This window comes from Melozone crissalis, unplaced genomic scaffold (genome assembly GCF_028551555.1).
Source record: "Melozone crissalis strain CALT ecotype California unplaced genomic scaffold, PUWL_Pcris_2 ptg000016l_1, whole genome shotgun sequence".
Classification (NCBI taxonomy): domain Eukaryota; kingdom Metazoa; phylum Chordata; class Aves; order Passeriformes; family Passerellidae; genus Melozone; species Melozone crissalis.
The window spans coordinates 25,406,395-25,425,704 of record NW_026535794.1 but is presented as its reverse complement, the minus strand read 5'-3'; the positions used below and the strand labels follow the sequence as shown (position 1 = coordinate 25,425,704).

At 43.2% G+C, this 19,310-nt stretch overlaps 1 protein-coding gene across 1 annotated transcript; it reads left to right on the top strand.

Annotated features, from left to right (window-relative positions):
• The first annotated feature begins 416 nt into the window (after nucleotides 1-416).
• Nucleotides 417-10,564, top strand: PDK4 (pyruvate dehydrogenase kinase 4). The gene is made up of 11 exons (XM_054273534.1): nucleotides 417-629; nucleotides 1,474-1,615; nucleotides 2,620-2,691; nucleotides 3,272-3,456; nucleotides 3,889-3,978; nucleotides 4,514-4,591; nucleotides 5,223-5,299; nucleotides 5,831-5,929; nucleotides 6,223-6,333; nucleotides 7,034-7,147; nucleotides 8,104-10,564. Exons 1-11 carry the CDS (start codon nucleotides 482-484, stop codon nucleotides 8,245-8,247), a joined length of 1,260 nt encoding a protein of 419 aa, XP_054129509.1. The 5' UTR covers nucleotides 417-481; the 3' UTR covers nucleotides 8,248-10,564.
• The last annotated feature ends 8,746 nt before the right edge of the window (nucleotides 10,565-19,310 follow it).

Here is a 19,310-nt window from a genome sequence, read left to right as displayed (position 1 = left end):
GCCGGGCCATGGCGCCGTGCACCGCTTCCCCCCGAGCCCTGGCGCCCACTGGGTGCACAGCCCCCACAGCTCCGAACCCCGCAGCCCGTGAGGGGCGGCACCCCCGCGGCTGGGCACGGCACCCTGCCAGGCTCGCCCTGCCCGGTGCACAAGGTCACCGCGGGAGGCGCAGCAGCAACACCCCGCACCATGTGCCCTGGCCCCGCGGGTGCCCCCCGGCCCAGCACCCCGGGCACTGCCCGTGCCGCTGGCGAAGTGCCCGCCGGGCCGGGCCGGGCCGGGCACGGGGAACGCCGCCAGCGCCGTCACGAGGGGCCCAGGGGGCGCGGCCTGCCGGAGCCCCGCCCCCCTGCGATTGTAAATAGAGGCGCCACGTGAGGCCGCCGCCACAGGCGAGGGGACGGTGACAGCCCCGGAGCCCGAGGAGCACTCGCTCTCCCAGCGATCGCTTACCTGCCACGCACCTGCCGGCCCGGCAGTGATGAAGGCCGCCCGCATCGCCCTCCGCAGCGCCGCCCCGCTGGCAGGGGCCAGCGCCGGCAGCAGCAGCGGCCGGTTGCCACAGGAGGTGGAGCAGTTTTCCCGCTTCTCCCCCTCCCCGCTCTCCATCAAGCAGTTGTTGGACTTCGGTGAGAGTCGAGGGGAGCGGAGGGAGGTCGGGCTGGGGGGCAGCCGGGGCTCGGAGGCTCGTTTCCCCATGGAGGAGCGAGCCCGGGGGCTGCCGCGGGCGGGGCGCGGGAGCGGCGCTCTGCGGGACAGAGGAGGCGGCGATCCCCGCCCGGAGGGCTCCGCGCTCAGCCAGCGCTGAAGTCGCTGCCGGACCCCGGCTCGGCTGCCCAGCGCCAGGGCGGAGGAGGGGAGCGGGCACGCCGGGTATTCCCAGCCCCGGTGGTGGCGGCGGCGGGGCGGTCGCCTCGGGCGGGGACCCCGGCCGCAGTTACCCGCCGGCCAGGTGCCAGGGGCTGGAGACCTGCGGGTGCCGCCATCAGAGCTGAAGATGCGCTCCAGCACTGCTTCGGCGGTGTTGGCAGCGTGCGGGCACTGAGGGGGACGCGGGCTGCGGGGCGTGTTCCTGCTCCGCGCACACGGGGGCGGGAGGAGCCTCCGGCGGAGCGAACGCGCAGTTCCAGCTCCCGTTATCGCTCTGGCGCCTGTGCGCACATGATACTGCCCGACGTCACCCCGAGCAACCTCCTGTTTACAGAGGCCGGAGCGCTTCTTAGGGGATTACAATTCAGGCTCGTGTCTAAGTGGGAGCTGTACAAGTATTCTGTCCGGGAACACGCTGTGTCTTACTGTCATGTAAACAGCGTTCTGCATAAACATATAACGCCTAACTCTTAGATGAGCTGGCTAGTAAAAACCTCACGATTGCAGAGAAATAGAGTCCTGAAGTTCATGGGAAATCAGCGATTTGTATTTCTATCTTGAAATTTCCCTTAAACGAAAACTATATTTTGGATTTATTCATAGGCTCGACTAATGGATGTGAGAGAACTTCTTTTGCATTTTTGCGACAAGAACTTCCTGTGAGGTTTGCAAACATCTTGAAAGAAATTGATCTTCTTCCTGATAAATTACTAGGCACTCCATCAGTAAAATTAGTAAGAAGCTGGTAAGTATGAACTGCTCTAATTCAGCATGCAGTTACACAGCTTTGAGATACAGACTTCTTTGAATAGTAGAAAGTATAACAAAATACAGTAGAAATACAGTTCCTTCATGAAATCTGAGTTGCAAGCTGTTACACACTTTCCTTTTCTAGCATACTAAAATTAAATTGCAAACCAATATGATTATATTGTTATCTTTAAATAGGTGTGGGGGGCAGGGAGTTAACAGTTTGAAATAGCAAATAGAGAAGGGAGAAAAGAAAACATGTTCTGTTTCCATACAGCATTACAGACTCTTAGACCCACACGAAAGGGGAAAGCAGGCTATGTACTTGTTTTGATCTCTCACTGAAGGAGTTACTAACTGAGCTTCTATGCCAAAGTATATTGTCTTGACCTGTGCAGCAAGTGTTTGAAATTCAATTACCATAATCCCTGCAGTTGACACAGTGGTTGAATCTGATTTAACCTTGCTTACTGGCACAGTTGCATCATTTGCCAGGATGGCTGACATAAAGAGCAGAAGTATTAGAATCAGATCTAGAAACTCCTCTTAATACAGCAAACTGTTGTGCCTTTGCTGTATGCGTCAGGGCTGTCAGATGTTAGTGCAAGCGGCTCAGCTACTTAGCTTCTGCCAAAGCTGATCAGATTTGGAAAAATTTTGCTTAAGTGGATTCCTGATTGGCATTGTCATTTGGATTTTCTTCTGAAATACATCTCTTCTAAAGAATTATAAGGAGATCCTGTGTACCTTAAGTGAGGGCTTAGATGTCTCTCTGGTGACAGGCACAAGAAAAGACTGAAAACTTCTGGATTTCAGGCAGCCAAGAAATGTCCATCTGTCATTCCATTGTTGGTTGTAACTTGGATATTTCAAAGATACTTAAAGCTCCTAGATGACTTATTAGGACTAATGATGTGCACAAGACAAAATATTTTTGACCTTGCTAGATTAATAAAAATCAAATTAATAGCATATATTTCTTATCTTCTTTTTCAATAGGTACATCCAAAGCCTAAAGGAGTTGATTGAATTCCATCAGAAAAGCCCAGATGACCAAAAAGTCTTATCTGAGTAAGCTTTTCATGTTTTTCTTTGAACTTTTTAGTTCACATTCTACTTGTCAGAGTATATTAACTTTAGACTAACAGCCACGATGAGCTGAATTTGATAATCTAGCAGGAAGACCTGAGCATAGAACAAGCTGGTCAAAATCTCTGATCATGTCTAGCAGTGCTGCAAATAAATATGACCTGTTGCAGCCTAATTTCAAGGTCATATTGCCCCTTGAACTGTCATGACAGAGAAATACAGAAAAAAATATTATCTCTGCAGTCATATTTCTGCTTTTTTCCAAGATGTCAGCTTGGGATCTCTTTCCTTTCCTTGCATTTTCCTCTGCTCAAATAAATGAGTAAACAAGGTGAATTTGATATGGTTCATTATATCTTTTGTTTTAAAAATGCCAAATACTTCTTTGTTAGGTGAATAAATAATTACTTTTAAAAGAGTAAAAAAAACCACATCAAATTTTAGTATTAAGGCTGTTAAGCACTTACCTGTGCTGGTGCTAGATTAGATAATTACATTATACAAAACTTGCTTCTATGTAGTCTGAGAATAATGTTCTAAAAAGATATTTTTTTTAACCTAGCTTTATAGACACTCTAATTAGAGTCCGAAACAGACATCATGATGTAGTTCCTACAATGGCACAAGGAGTAATTGAATACAAGGACACTTTTAAAGTGGATCCTGTCACCAATCAAAACATCCAGTATTTTTTGGATCGTTTTTACATGAGCCGTATTTCCACCCGGATGCTAATGAACCAACACAGTAAGTAGAAATTTTTACCTGAGAAAAAACTTCAACCTAATGAGTAACATGTTAATGTAAACACTTCTTAAAACAGCTGGGGAGCTGCTTTACTTGATTTCATGTGACATTGAAAAGTTAGAAACTGAATCTATCACTTAAGAAAGTAATGGGAAAACTTGTTTTCTAGACTGAAGAACAATTGAAATAGCTCTTTTGTGGAATATGTAGGGATATCGTTCTTTATGTCTGAAAAACCTTTAGATGTGAGCTACAGAAAAGCCAACATAGTTTGCTGACAGTAGATAGTACTTTAACTCATAAAAGGCATAAACAATATTCAGTATTTAATGTAATTATATGTTGCAATCACACTGCATTAGTCTCAGTTTTGGGGCTTTTTTATAACCCAGTATTTGGAATTAAATGTTGTATTGTCCTCATGTCAAACAGCTCTTCTTTTTGATGATAAATCTGGCTCGGGGCACCCAAGGCACATTGGAAGTATCGATCCTTGCTGCGACGTTGTTGAAGTGGTGAATGGTGCGTACTCTCAGAGCTTTAACGTTTCTCTTCCTGATCAGTGTCTGTATCTGACTGCAAGCAGTTTGGGTAACCAGCTTCAGTTGCAGAGGATGCTGACTGGCTTTAATTGAAATAGCTGAAAGCAATCTTATCAAAGCATGAGCTTTTAGAGGACAGAATTTAAAATACAAAATAGCAGTAAAAAAAACCATGTTGGAGTAAGTCCTAGCTAGTGACAGATGAGGTAGGAGTTAAGTTGTCTGAGGTGTTGAGATTGGCTTTACCAACTGGTAGATAACAGATGTATCAGTTCCATACAATTATCAAACTGTACAAAGATTTGCTCATGCTTCTGTAATTGCCAATTGTTCTCATTTTTTAGTGCACACAGTGGATGCAATGTTATCATTCCCTTGAGACACATTCCAGACTTAGACTGTTGAACACCTTAGCAGCTAAGGTGGTTAAAAGCTGTGTTTTGCCTTGCATTTGAATGAATTTTTACATTGCTTGATATTATACTTTATATAATTTATTTAAATGACTATTTCAGATGCTTATGAGAGTGCCAAGATGTTATGTGACCAGTATTACTTGACATCTCCAGAACTGAAACTTACTCAAGTGAATGGTAAGATAAGAGCCTATCAGTATCCAAAACTGAGTCAAAAGTCTCCTAATTCTGTAACCTTAGGGCGCATACCAGTTGATCTGGCTTGGGCTAGTTCCTCTTCCATTTTCTATTATAGGCAACTCATTTAACCTCCCATGTTAGGACTCAAATGTTGGTGTACCTCAAATGTTGGTAAACACAACATTTTTGAGGTACCATTTATAAATTTGAGAAAAGTCAGACAAATTTGTACCTAAAGTAATATGAGAAGTTGCTAGAGAGGACCTCCATATCTGGAGTGAGGAACTGGGGCTTGTGACAGAAATGCTGGGTCTGGTCTGAGCTGCCTGCATGTGTCTGGTCACAGCAGTCTGGTTAATGTTTGAAATCCTTTATAAATAAAAGGGGAATAAATACTTGATTTTTTTATTTGTTTATTTGAAAAGAAACTTATTAAGCAAGTGGCAATTGTAATGTTAATACTGTAATGAATGCATAAAGCTGTTAGCCAATTTTGGAGGGGGGAAAACCAAAAATAAAACTTGATTTATTTTTTTGTTTGTTTTGGCAACTTGCTCATTGTAAAATTTGGATACCATAGAAAAGTATCATCACTCTTTTAAGTGTTTTTATTTTTCCTTTCCTTTAGGAAAAGCTCCAGGAGAACCAATCAACATTGTATATGTTCCATCTCATCTTTTTCACATGCTTTTTGAGCTCTTTAAGGTATGTTAGTATAGACTGAGAGAGTGAAGTGGGATGTGGGATTGTGGCCACCAGTAGCCTTCTGCTTTTAGAGATTACATCTGCAGGTTTGCCCTGCTGCCTTTTCCATTGTGAAATGGACAATGTCTTTAAGGAGTAGTGAGTGCAGCTGAACTTCAGGGCTGCCAACATGACATACAGAAGTCTGGCAACCTTTAGCAACTGCTGAACTTTGCTCTTCTCCAGAAACCTGTTGACTTTAAGGGAGTTATATTATTTAATTTACAGTGCCTGAGTTGATGTTGGGCAAGAATGTTGTAATCTTTCACTCAGAAGAGTCTTGGCTATGCATAGATGCTTTAAATTGTGAGACCTCCTCTCACACCTTAAATGATGATAAATCTGCTCGCATTATGCCAAAATGCTAAGTGTGTCCCTTGGAAACCAGGCACTGATAGGAGTAGAGGATAATTTTGCCTCTGTGTAGATGAGATTCGGTTTGAAGCACATGGATTAAGCAACGTCTGATCACAGTAACCTTCTTTTCCATAGAATTCAATGAGAGCAACTGTTGAATTCCAAGAAAACAGTTCCACCCTTTCTCCAGTTGAAGTGACAGTTGTTCTCGGGAAAGAAGACCTGGCAATCAAGGTATTTTGTTGGCCTACTACAATGGACTTACTGTAATGTTTGTTATTATACATGCATAGCTGGTTCTATTAAAAGATCTGGCCTCTGAGAACAGGTCGAAGACACTGTGCATGAGCACAAGAGCATTCTCTTGATGATGTGGGCCTCCATGTAGCACAGTTATCTAGTTGTATAATAATGTGCTGCAAAACAAATCTTTGCATTTATGACTGTTGGAAAGGTGTGTTCAAATAACAGCATTTTAAATACCATTCTTAGTGCAGGCTTGTTAACTTTGTTCTCTCTTAAATCAGATCTCAGACCGGGGAGGTGGTGTTCCCGTGAGGAAAATTGAGCGGCTGTTTAGCTACATGTATTCCACTGCACCAAGGCCGAATGTGGATGATTCTCGAAATACCCCTCTTGTAAGATACTTTCAATACTCCTGTTGCAATTTTGTTGTTGTAAGTGTTGGTGGGTTAATAATGAAGCATTGTGTCCATCCGGATGTTCTGTGGGGCATTCAAAGATTTACTGTGTTCCATAAGTATGAATTTACACTTTCTGAAACAGAATTTTAGTATTTAGCTTAATGGACAAAAATACACTTTTAAAGGCATAAAGAAGAACGTTACAACCTGAATCTAACCCCGTCATTTTTTTTCTTCCTGCATTACAATGACACTAATTTTCTTTGCCCTCACTCTCCATTCAGTCTTCAAACTTACTGTAGATCATGGAGTCTTTCTGGAGGCAAGCACAACTGGAACAGTCTTTTAGATTATTATGTTTATCTCCCAGTAGAAAGCTCCTTTTACTAATCAAGCTGTACTAGCAATAACAAGGGAGGGAAAAATACTGAAATCTAATGTGCAAAAGTGGGACATATGTATAGACCCTCCCTCTTCCATGGAGATCTTTTTTCTTGTGACTTGGAGTTTCTAACGGTCTGCTTCAGCATTCTCTATGAAACTGATTAGAGATTTATGTTTTCTTCTAAGAGAAGAGGAAATTCAAAGGATTTTTTAACAGCTTAAAAATTTCTGAAGACTTTTCAGCTATTTAACTTGAAGCCATTAGAGCTAGTAAAAAAATAATTAATTTTATATTGTGCTTTATTTTTAGGCTGGCTTTGGGTATGGCTTGCCAATTTCTCGTCTGTATGCTAAGTACTTTCAAGGAGATCTAAATCTTTATTCCATATGTGGTTATGGAACAGACGCTATCATCTACTTGAAGGTATGTATTTAAATTTAGTTACGTAAAAGATTACTACCATCAATGCAGTGGGATAACTACTTGTTACCATTTTAAGGTAAACAGATTCTCTGCTCATGAGTAGCTCTTGTTTTTTCTTGAGAAATGACAGATTTAGTAACTGTTTTTTAACTGGTATCAAAAAAAGTTGCTTAGCTTTAACTAGTCTACTTGAACAACTGCTAGTGAGGGCCCTGTTGGTTTTCAGATTGTGTTAAGGTGTTATCTACTTGTTCATGGATACCAAGTACTTGAAGAGAGTGAAGTGTAAGCAACAGATCTGGTTTGTTTACTCTGAAAACCAGAAAGTCTGTATAAACTAAACCCTTAAGGAGTCAAGGTGCTACTCAACATCTGCCATATAGCCCCTCTGTGGGATTCAGATACCAGTAATTTTGAACACTAGGCATGTAACTTGCACTGCTGTTTCTATGAGAAACACATGTTCAAACACATGCAAACAACACTACATGCTGTTTTCTATTTTCTGTGCCTAATAGTGGGAAAAACTTGCTTTGAATTCCTCTTGCTAAACTGAAAACACTGAAGCACAATCAAGAGCAGAAGTAGGAAAGGAAAAGACAGTTCAGAGATATATATATATATAACACTTCTATTGAAAAATTTTCACTGGAATTTTGCAAATCAAAGTCCTTTTCCATGTATTCCTGGACTATCTTGAAAACATGTTAGAGGCTACTGCTTAAGGCCTATGAAAAATGCATAAATAGGATGAGATGTTACTGCAGTTGTTCTACCAAATTACCCAACCAATCATAGATGCTGAAACACATAAACTACCACACCTATTGCTGAAACATGTGTGCAGATAAACTTTGTTTTGTAGTGTCACTGGCTGAACGCTTTAGGCATGCTGAATGACTTTTTGCTGAGTGACATTATTGAGAGATATTAACCTGTTCCTTCTTGACTTTTAGGCCTTATCAACAGAATCAATAGAAAAACTCCCAGTTTTTAACAAATCAGCTTCCAAGCATTACCAGGCTACCTCAGAGGCAGATGACTGGTGTGTCCCAAGTAAAGACCCAAAGAATATGGCAAAGCAGAGTGCAGCTTCCTGAAGAGAAGCTGATATCGAGACATCCCAGGGGATCAAGCTGGCTTCAAGAGCAGCATTTGGAAGTATTCATCTACCTTCAAACGAGCAAGTTTCAGGACTAGCAGAAGAAAAAGAAGATAAGAGTATCATAAACATAGGCTATATGCACTGAATCTGAAACCTTGCTGTGGACTTCAGGATGAGGAAAATAGGAGCACATATGTCTTTTTAAAGAAGAGCTGTGTATAGAGAAAAATCAAGCTATTTTTTTACTATGATCAAAGACTTGGTGTGTTAGGGGTGTGCAATTTTTAAATCCTGTTTAATGCTTGAATTCTTAATACTGACTGATAAACGAGTTATGCTGATGCATATTTTTCTGTTAGAATAGTTATCAGCAGTTTATCTTATTACAGAACTTCTCAGGTAGATAATTAGCATCCATACTTTAAAGTTGTATTTATAATATTTGGAAAAGATCTACTTAACATGGCAGTCTTGTAGCAAGATACAAACAGCATTCAAGTACAGCCTGACTGGAAGAGGGGGAGCCTGGGAGGTAGGGACAGAGTGTTTGCCATATGTAAGGAAGTCCCATTTAAAAAAAAAAGCTGTTCCAGGAATAATTTAGTGATCTTCATCTTAAGTGATGCCTTGCTCTGTGAGTCACACTGCTAGATATTTTATGTTAAACTGTGCATGGGAAATCAGCCAAGTAGGGCTTCTATGCATAAGGTAATGAAGAAGAAAATCAGGATATTTTTAAGACCTACTAAAAAGAAATGGAAAGCTACTTGGTTGTAATAGCTCTAACATTAGGGTACATCTGGCCTTTGTCCCTGTATTCTGGAGATTGTGTGCCAAGTCAGTTAGGATTTAGCAAGAACTGAGGTCAGACATTGCAAGTTGAACGGAAAGGTTTTGGTGATACGTGTTGTATAAGCATGTTGTGAAGAACAGCATGTTTAAAATACAGTCTTGTGGCTTGTTTCTGTTATGCTGTTAGATTAGTGGCTCAGTACACTAAACCAAAATTGTCTTTTTCCAATTGTCAAATTGTCAATTTCAAACTGTCACAACACCATTTCAAATTGTCAACTTGCAAATTATCTTTTTCAAATTTGTGTTGGACCACATCAGCTCAAAGATGTACATAGGGAATCTGTACCCTGAAAGCTGCAGCTGAGCACTGAAGGTCTGTAGAAAGGTTTTCAGGAGTGGTGTTGGAACTGTAAAAAATTATCCTAAGGACTGTTCCTTGCAATGGAAAGAGCTTAGGAAATGTTTCAGAATGTAAACAACACTGAAAACTACTGGGAAAGCTTTTGTGAAGAGCAAAATAGGGGAAATCCCACAGGAAAAATGCCAGTGAGAGAGAGTTGTTCAGAAAATGTTCCATTCTCAGTAAGCTTCTTCCTTGCCCATCTTTGTATGTTTTCACATTTGTAAGCAAGATAGACTTTAACAGATGCTAAATTATTGGATATTGCCAAGCTGGCCAGTCAAAAGTTCATCAGGGATGTAGAATATTACTTGAAATTATTTTTTTACTAATTATCACATTATCTTCTGTTTATGTGATCCTTTGCAAAAAGTTACAAATACAGTAAAACGTCCTGCTCAGTGTGACAATTTTCTATTAGAGATTTCTATTTGTAGGGCAGAAAATGACTCCATATTCCACTGTAATTCTAAAATGGTTTTCAATAGGAAACTGTCTTTGCATTCTTGAAGTCCTGTTGAGATATATTTCTCATTGAAAATAAAATATATTTTGATATGCCTCATTTATTTTAAAAACTAATTTTAGATGTATTAATGATAACTGCTGAGCATGATGATCTTAGTACTGCATCTAGGCTGTTTTTATCCTGGTGAATGAGCTGTAGTCACCAGAAGTCACCAGATCATGCATCTGAGCTCAGCTCAGTGAATGATATGGCTAATAAAAAAGAAATACCTTTGTCTAGAATATACAGGTGTAAAAAAGCTGCTTTCACTATCAAAAGTAATTGATCGTTGTTGATTTTTGAATGGAATACAAGGTCACAAACACATACCAAAATAGTAATTGTTGTTAAGTACACACAATTTCTGTCTGCATCCAGTAATGCTTGAACCTGAGTTATGCTCTGATGGTACACTTGGAACACAGCTGCAGCTGCTTCAGTTAGTAATTTCTCTTTCAAAGCAGCTGAGGCACATATGTGCTGCAAAATGTTTGTGATGCTGCTTGCAGAGCAAAGCTGTGGAACATTCATGGTGCAAGCAGAGATTGTGAAGCACTTAAGGAACACACATGAAATCTGTGTAGTATCTAGGCTATCTACCTAGATGCTACTACTCCACCTTTTGCAGCATTCACTGACTTTTTTATTCTGAAAACAGAGCTGTCGTTTTAAGTCTTTTACTTGGATGTAGATGTTGAAATAGTTTTATAATAAAATGTTTTAAATGCTTGTCAGTGTCTTTGGTTTTTAACAAGTCTGATGCAAGCAAGGGCTTTTTATTTTAAATCTTAGGAAATGGAGTTGAGAAAAACACTCATACCATGTCAGGTACAGCAGGGGGGAGAAACACTGGAAGAATGATCTGCTTATGCTTAATGTTGCATTGGTTGAGAGCTTACACAGTACCTAAAATCAGTGCATCACCTTAGCCATGTCCTTACTCTTTTTAATTAGGAAGGTAGCATTTTGAGATGAGAACTGGGAATGTTCCATCAGTGTATGTTCTGCACTCTAAAATAGTTGTCTTTTGTTCGGTTTTGAAGAGTGTGAAAATTGACTAAGAAAAAAAGACATCCATCACTGGGTTTATATCTAACAAAAAAGTTTTCACACAGACTAAAGGGATGGCTGTCTTTCAGCTCTGAAGCAATGGGACAACTGGCTTTTCATAGCTGGTGTGAAAGAAAATGGTAGTGATCTGATGGTGTCATGACCCAAAAGTCCACCTGTACAACTGGTGCTTCAGCAGACTTGTGTTGGCCTGGGGCCATCTTGCATCTCCCTTAATTTTAAGAGGATAGAGTAACTGTAAAAATACACATATACGCTTCACCTGAAAGAGGAGAGGTAATACCAACCTGACTCTAGGTGTCTGGCAGCAAGTCTAAAAGTGACAGCCTTGTGTACTGAGTTTACCTTCCTTAACAATGAGAGTTTCACCTTCCTAAGGGTTTTGACTCATAATGCCAGGGAAGCAGATTACGTGGCATCCCATTCTTGCATTTTGCAGTTACAGAAATGTACCACTCTGACATATACCAGTGTGCCAGGTATGTTGGGAGAAACAACCCCAAACTAAAACACACCAGGGACTTCAATAAACTACTACAGCCAACAAAAGGAAACCAACAACACAAACACACATTGTGTTTTCCCATCATTTTTACCATGCTGCAGTCTCTGTAGATAGGACTTGCATATTTCCTGTCTGGTTTTCAGAAACAGAAATACACATACATGCTTTCTACACCTTGCCTATGGCAGGCTTGGGAGCAGGGGTGCCCAAGTGCAGCAGGATGGACCCAGCTGCTGTCTGTGCAACTCCCTGTTGAGCTCATGGCCCCAGCAGACCCAGGACTCTGCAGCACACTGTGCACAGACCACCAGTCCCAGCCAAGCTCCTGCAGTCTAGAAGGCAAAATGTGGGGTTTTTCCTTCCCCTGCACAGGTCCAGTGGGTAAGAGGCCATGCACCAGCTCTTGGCCACTGTGTGGGGCTGCCTTGTTGCTGGCATGTCAGGGGGGCACTGACATCAGCACATTTACCCACGGCTGGAGTGTTCTGGTTTCACAGGAGATAAGCAGGCGTTGCACTTTCGCCCTTTGCTCTCTGATTGGGACCTTACACAGCCAGGTTCCTGATGTCAACAGAAACCACGCCAAAGCACCCTGTGTTTTCTCTTCTAGATCATTAGCTAAAAAGTGTACACTGATTGCTGGTTAGTGTTACTGGTGCCTGGGGCACAAATCCAGATTAATCTCCCTGGAGCCTTGATACACAGTTGTTCATTATCATCATTTCCCTATCACTTAACCAAGTTTTTAAATCTGCCAGACTTTGCCCTTTACATGCAATAATGTCCTTCCCAAAGAATTATTACAAAACAAGCTTTTCTACCTTTGATGAGAAACACTACTGGACTGGAAAAATAGTTGGGTCTTTTCCCTCCTTATGGCAGCAATGATGACTTTATAGAATTAGGTAAAACACCAAAGAAATTTTTGCCTATAAGTTCTTAGGCCATTTGGCAAACAGGAGGTAGAACATGGCAGTTTATGATCCCTCAGCTCAGCTAATTTTTGGGGGTGGGGATGGTGAAGAATAAGGGACACACTTCTGCATTAACATCTTTGGGTTTGTATTTCCCAAGAACTGACAACACAGTTTTAAATGCCTGTGTCCTGACCCTGTATTACAGGCCCTAAGGTGGCTTTGCACATCTGTGCTGTCGTACACATTTGGACAGAATGACTGACTCAGTACCTGGCTAGATGCTGATAGTGCTCACAGTCAGCAAGGAGAAAGGACATGTTGGTAGGCAGCTTGAGTCAGTCCTGCCTCTCTCCACTCACCTCACAGGGAAGAAAGGGCAGAAATATCCACAGGCAGTCTCAATTCTTCCTTGCAATCTCAAGTGTTGGGTGTCAAAGCAAGGAGCTGGGACACAGTCCTGGCTCTTTGGAATATCCTGAGGGCTCTTAATAATGTAAGATTTTTATATAAACAGAAAAATACATATGGGAGGCTTGTATGTATATGTATGATCAGGAGCTGCTCCTCATCAGCTCTCCTCAATATTCCTCCTGCAGCTATGAAAGCAAATCAAAGCAGAGTGCAACAAATTGGCTCAGGTAAAATCAGCACAATTTCCCTGTGTCACACTTGCTCTGCAGTTCCTAATAGGAAGAGGAAAGAAAGGAAAGCATCTGATTTCCTGCTGTGTGAAGGGCACAGCCTTGAGGAATGACTCTCACTGCCTTCCTGGGAGTCATGGCCAACTGAAAATGCAGACAGAACTGTGATGCAGGAAACACAGCAAGAGGTGTGACCACCAATCCCACTATTTTGAGCTGCTGAACATTCTCCTGGAACGTGACAGAGAGTTTCTAGTTTAGAACAAGTGTGCTTTAAGTTACATTAATGTGACACAGCCCTGTCTGCAAGCCCCAAATAAGAAAAAAAAAAAAAAAAAAAAAGACACTTGTTTACATTGCTGCTATAGGTTGGGCTTTCTGTACTTTGTCACATCACTGGACTGGGCCTGAAAGCTGAGAACCTTGGCATGGGATTGGGCACACCGAGTACGACACCTTATCATGGCACTGTGTACATGGCTGTGTGTGTGGATATCACAGCTGCCTCCCATGACCAGTGTCAGTGTACCAGAGAACTACAGAGAGCTCTTCTGAACCAGACACCTACTTCTGGTGCCTGAATAGTGGTCCTGTCCCCAGTGGCAGAGCTAACTGACTGTAATGGAGCCCCAGACACGAGGGCACCTCCAGGCACCTGTATTTAGATGGCTTCAGCTGTGAGCTGGCTCCCAGCTCATTCAGTGACCTAAAAATAGACACCCAGTCCTATATGAGGCAGGCTGGAGTACCCTTCCTGTCTCTCATCTGTCACTCTGGAAGACAGAGGTCTCCCACAAGTCCTTTGTCATGCCTGCTAGTCCCATCAAATACCTTGTTTGGGCAATCCTGGCTTTCTAAAGTATCAGTGAATATTTATGTTTAGGTAAATGACTCAAGCCCTCTTACTAGTTTTGTGTGGTTGTGGGAAACTGGAAATACAGAGCTCAAAATTACGTTGCTGCTGTGTCATTGCTGGCCAGGGTGGATATACAATGGAAAATCCCAGACAATGTTTATTCTGCAGCAAATGCCAATGGGATCACTGCAGTTGAGCTGGCTGCTGGCACAAACTGTCAGCCTGGAGCTGCCTCTTGCAGCTTGTCATCACTGACACTGTTGATCTGTCTGGGTTTGGGACTGGTCCTAGGGCCACATGATTGCAGGAGGCAGCATGAGGCTCATCACTCTGCACCCCACAGGGCAGCAGGGCTGCCAGACAGCTCTGAGCCATGCTTACTGCTCCTGGGACAGCCAAATACCAATTGCTGAGCAGGCCTTTTACAGAAACTTAGGAGCTAACTGTAGCTGATGCTGATGCTGATTGTTAAATGCCATGAGGCATATGGATAAATCAGACGCACTGACAGCTCTTTTTTGTAGTGTTTATTCCTTAGAGTGGTTTTCTCTTCCTAGCAGCTTTACTGCCCAAAACACCCTGGGTTGATTTTTAACAAATTAACTGGAAAACAGGTTTGAATACCTGCCAGGGCTACTTGCTGTCTCCTCCAATCCCTGTGGCGTGCAGCAGAGTTAGTAACAAGCACTGCAAAGACTATTGGTGCCCAGCGTCACTCCCCTGCTCACGAAGGGCATTACAGGTGGAATTCAACCTTCACACAGGGCTGGATCAGATGGTTTGGACCACTCTCAGTGTTACCAGGCTTGTGTCATTGCCTCACAGACCACAGCAAGCTGTTTGCTCAGGCATAAAACTATGTTTGTGTTGACACTTGTTTCTGCTTAGTTAGGGCCTGTTATAAAACCTTCTGATCTCAACTTTCCCCTGCTTGTAATCAGCTTCACCTCGGGTTTTACATAAGCACACAATGAAAAAATCTTCATTTGCAAGCTCTGGCCAGGGGCACCTGAAGTTTTCATTATTCATGTTATTAATGAAGATGCCCAGAAATCTCCTGATACAAATTCATTCATGTGCTTCTCCTCCGTGGCCTTGCCCTCTTGTTCCTGTGTTCTTCCTAATCCTCCTCCTGATGCCTGGCTTTGCATGGTCTGAGCCTATCTTCTGTAGCCAAAGGATGGGAACAGTCCTTTGGAGACATGCCACACTTCCAAAAGCTTTTGATGATTTTTCAAGGCCACTGAATGGTCAGTTCACTCGAGGAAAAAAATCAAATTGTAACACCTTCTGCATATTGCCAAGCAAAGAAGAACAACATCTTCTTACATGGATGTTGTTTTAAATGGCAACATCTATGTAAGAACAGCTGAAACAATGGCAGAATTATTCACTGGAGTGCCATAAACTGATGCAGGCAGACCTTGGAAATTATATTTCAGTACTCAGAACTTCCTGAAAGAGATGTTACCATTCTTCTCCAATGATTGTTCTTGCCTTTTCCTTTGCAGCAGAATGATATTCCTCACCTCTGAGTATTGATCTTAAGACAGAGGATTTGTCTTGACTTTAAATCTGAGCTATAGTAGTCAAACAAAGCAGAGAAGAACTGGGAATCCTCCCAGTTCTTCCCAGGAACAAACATATCCACTGCCTTAGGAAATGAGAGTTTTGGAGGAAAAAGGTCTACCCTTATCAGGGGGCTGTTTCTTTTAATAAGAGTAGAAAAAGATTCCAGCAAAGCTGTTGACACTGAAAGTGGAAAATAAATGTTTTTCAGCATTTCTTTAAAGTATATTTACACCGGAAAGTTTGGGAGTTTTAAAAAATGTAAACATTTCTAGGAGAATAACAGTATATTGGTATAAATTACAGTAAGTTTTCACTTATAGAAGTATTTCTTTACTGCACATTAGTAAAAAATAATAGAATAATAGATTCAGAAGCAGTTATTCAGTTGATCTTGTATTAATAGTGTGTGGAATACAGAATATAGATGATGCATCAATGGGTTGTCTATAAGCATGTCTGAGAACTGCTGATTGAATTTGATTGAATTCCCTGGTCTTTTCTGTGATGTTTCTAACATATGCTAACTCTTTTTCAATTGATAAAAGAGTGTAATATAGTGTGGGATCAACATATTAAACAATATGATAGTAGTAATAATTGACCTTTAGACTTCACATCACATACACTGAAATCTGGGACAAGCTTCCTGCTGACAGCGGTGAATGGTGGACAAAGCCAAAACAGTTTGAGTTGCTGATCTGTAGAAGAGACACACACACACACCCCTAAAGGTCTCTAGAAAACAGCAAGCAAACTAATTTTTAAGTTCCTCAGGGTGCAAGAGCAGACCAGAGGTTGGCCTCACTCTGTTACCTGCCATGAGATGTTCAAGATGCCATTCATTGTACAGAAGGAATCTAAAATCAAGAGCCACAGCTAGGAGACGAAGATAAGCATATGACTGACATTTAGACCTTCAAGATATGTTGAACATACATGTCTGTATGCACATATGGCAAATATAAGTACATTGAGCTGGCTGACAGCTCTGGCTTTAGCTCATCCTCCTTCCTTAATGCAGTACAGCCCTTATACTGGAGAAGCCTGAGATCCAAACACCCCTGAGGGAGGGAGGTCAGCTCTCAGCCTCTCTGTTCAAGCCAGGTGGGACCAAAAGCCCTGATACACGCTGCAGAATTCTGGGTGCAGAGACACCATTGTGTCTGAGGTGTAAGTGTGTCCCTGTTCCACAAAGTGGGCAGTTTGTCCTTGCATCCCATGCACCAAGAGCCCCAGTGAGATAAAGGGGCTTTACCCGTGCCTGGAGAGAGAGGGACAGAACCCTTTAACAGCACATGACAGTGATTAGCCACAGCTTGTGCTCATTTCACACAGCTGAGGCTTTTTTAGAAAAGGATTAAGAGTGTCCAAACCCCAAACAATGCGAGGGCCTGTCTCAATACGCCTGGAAGATTATTCCAGCTGTTTGGAGCCAGGTACCTAAAAAGCAAAGCTTGCCTCCCATAGTTAGTGGAGCTCCAGACACTTGGACATGAATAGCTTGGTTTAAGCAGAGGGCAGACTGGTAGATAGTGTTGGATAAAAGGATACAAAACAGCACTGTAAATAAGAAATGAACAATTATAAACCTTTAAAATACCCCTCAGGAAACCCATGGCTGCTGTCTGCTGCTAGCTGCTGGATCTTTTGTTCCACTTGCAGCTTTTCATCCTTTTATTTTCCTTTTTTTTTTTCTTATGAGGACAAATCCTGGCTGCACATACAGCATAGCCTGCTCCAGCCGGGACTGGAGGCACGGGAAGCAGTGGTGCTGTTCTGGCTGCTGCTCTGCAGCCTCCTGAGCCAGGGGCAGGGAACCCGCGGGCACAGCCTGTTCCCTGCTGCCTGCGCTGCAAGCTTCAAAACATGTTTGTGTCGAGTCAGCAAGAACGCCCACACTGGTCATGCCCTGCTCTCCCTCCCTTTCCGGGCTGCTAGAAGGAGCCGTGTCAAAGTCCAAGCCCACAGTTAAGTCTGCTCCAGGTGTTACCTGGAGTTGGCTCCTGCCTGCCCAGAGTCACTCACACAGCGTCTCACCAATGCACCCTGAAAGTGAGGGGCAGACAGGGCTGCCTCCTCCCTGCCCCTCTCCTGCTCGCTTTTGGAAAGGGCAGCTCTCCCTGTGCTCCACGAGTTCCAGCAACTGGGCAGAGCTCTGTGCAATCTGATATCAAACCCTTCCACACTCACAGCACGGCCAGGCAACAGCAGACAGTGTGTCCTGGTCAGCTGAAAAAGGAGTCCTTCTCTTTGATCTCCCACAGACAGCATGCACCCCCTGCCAAAGGCTGGAGGGGACACCAAGTGCACGGCTCAGGTACATCTCTGAGGCACAGAGGGGCTGTGTGGGGTGCCCTGCAAGAGGGGACCTGGCAGCTGTAGCACAACATGTCAAGTGCTCAGTGGAGTTTCAATCAGCTGGAAACTAAAGCAGGAGAGAGTTGGGATACAGAGACCTCCAGCATTCAGCTCTGTGCAGCTGTGTCAGGGTCTCTTGGATGCCTCCATCCAGCCGTGCTAATGCCACCTGTCTGCCTGGGACGGGGCTGTGCATGCATCTGTTTGCCCATTGTTAAAGTTCCCTGAAGAAAATGCTTGGGTTTGCCTTGACCTTGCAGTCCCTGCAGTGGAAAGCTGCTGTGCACAGAGGGGCTGCAGCCCACACTGGGGCTTGTGAGGCCTTGGTGCCAGGAACAGGCTTTGGGTGTGCCTGAGGGGGCAGAGCACACAGGAACATTGTGAGTCCCTGTGTTCATAACAGCACTGTCAGCTTCACGTACCACAGGTCATAGTTCACAGCCCTCAAAATGCAGATTCAAGTTGTCAAGAAAACAATGTTTAATCCTCATATTTAATATTAGATTTCTTATTTTCTTTTGCTAATTTGCTGTTGAACTTCGTGTCCAAATGTGCATGGCAACTCTCCCAGGTTTATTGAGACACTCACTATTCACCATGTGAAAATCTACAATATCAGTTCTGATTCTAATGCCAGTTCTCCCCTTTCTCAGTTCTTCCCCCCACACCATTTGGACAGACTGAGCTCCTCACTCTCCTCTGCACAGTTCCCTGCCACATCTGCCTGTTTCCATCCACCAGGCTGAAATGTCTTGGCCAGGGTAGGGTGCAGCCACTGCTCCAGCAGTGCAAAAAGAAGCTGCCAGAGATAAATGGCTTTGTGAACAGAGGCTTTGCTGATAGACTTCAGACCTTTAGAGCATCCTGGTGTCATTAGAAGCCAAGGTCACTGGTTTGTATTTCTTCCCACATCACTGGAGGATGCAAAATTTGTTTTCATGAAAAGCTGGCAGAATAAGAAGTCTTTGCCATGTTTCTGACTGCAGGGTAGAAACCTCCTACTATGCTGGCAGGTGAAATGTGTAAGCACAGCTCAACTCAGCAAGGCAAAGCCCACAGCCTGCCCACAAAATCCATCCAACTTTTGGGTTTCATCCACCCACCATAGGAATGAGGGGGATTTGAGAAAAGATTTTGTTCCAGCAGACTGAGAAATGAGTAAGTTGCTGTGGGTAAGAAATCCAGATGTGGTGGAGGATGGCACAAACCTGCAGAACCACAGGGGTGTAGAGGGGCAGTGCCTCTGCTGCCCTTGTGAGAAAAGGGTGTAGTGAAAGGGTTGCAGAGGGGGTCAGGCCCTATGTCATGTGCCAGAGGCTATATAGCCAGGAAGGGGAGGAGAAAAAATCAGTGAAATCCTGTAGATTTATGGTGAAGGGAAGGACAGGGCTGTGGAAGAAATGGAGCCATATGACAATCTGAAGTCAGAATTTCC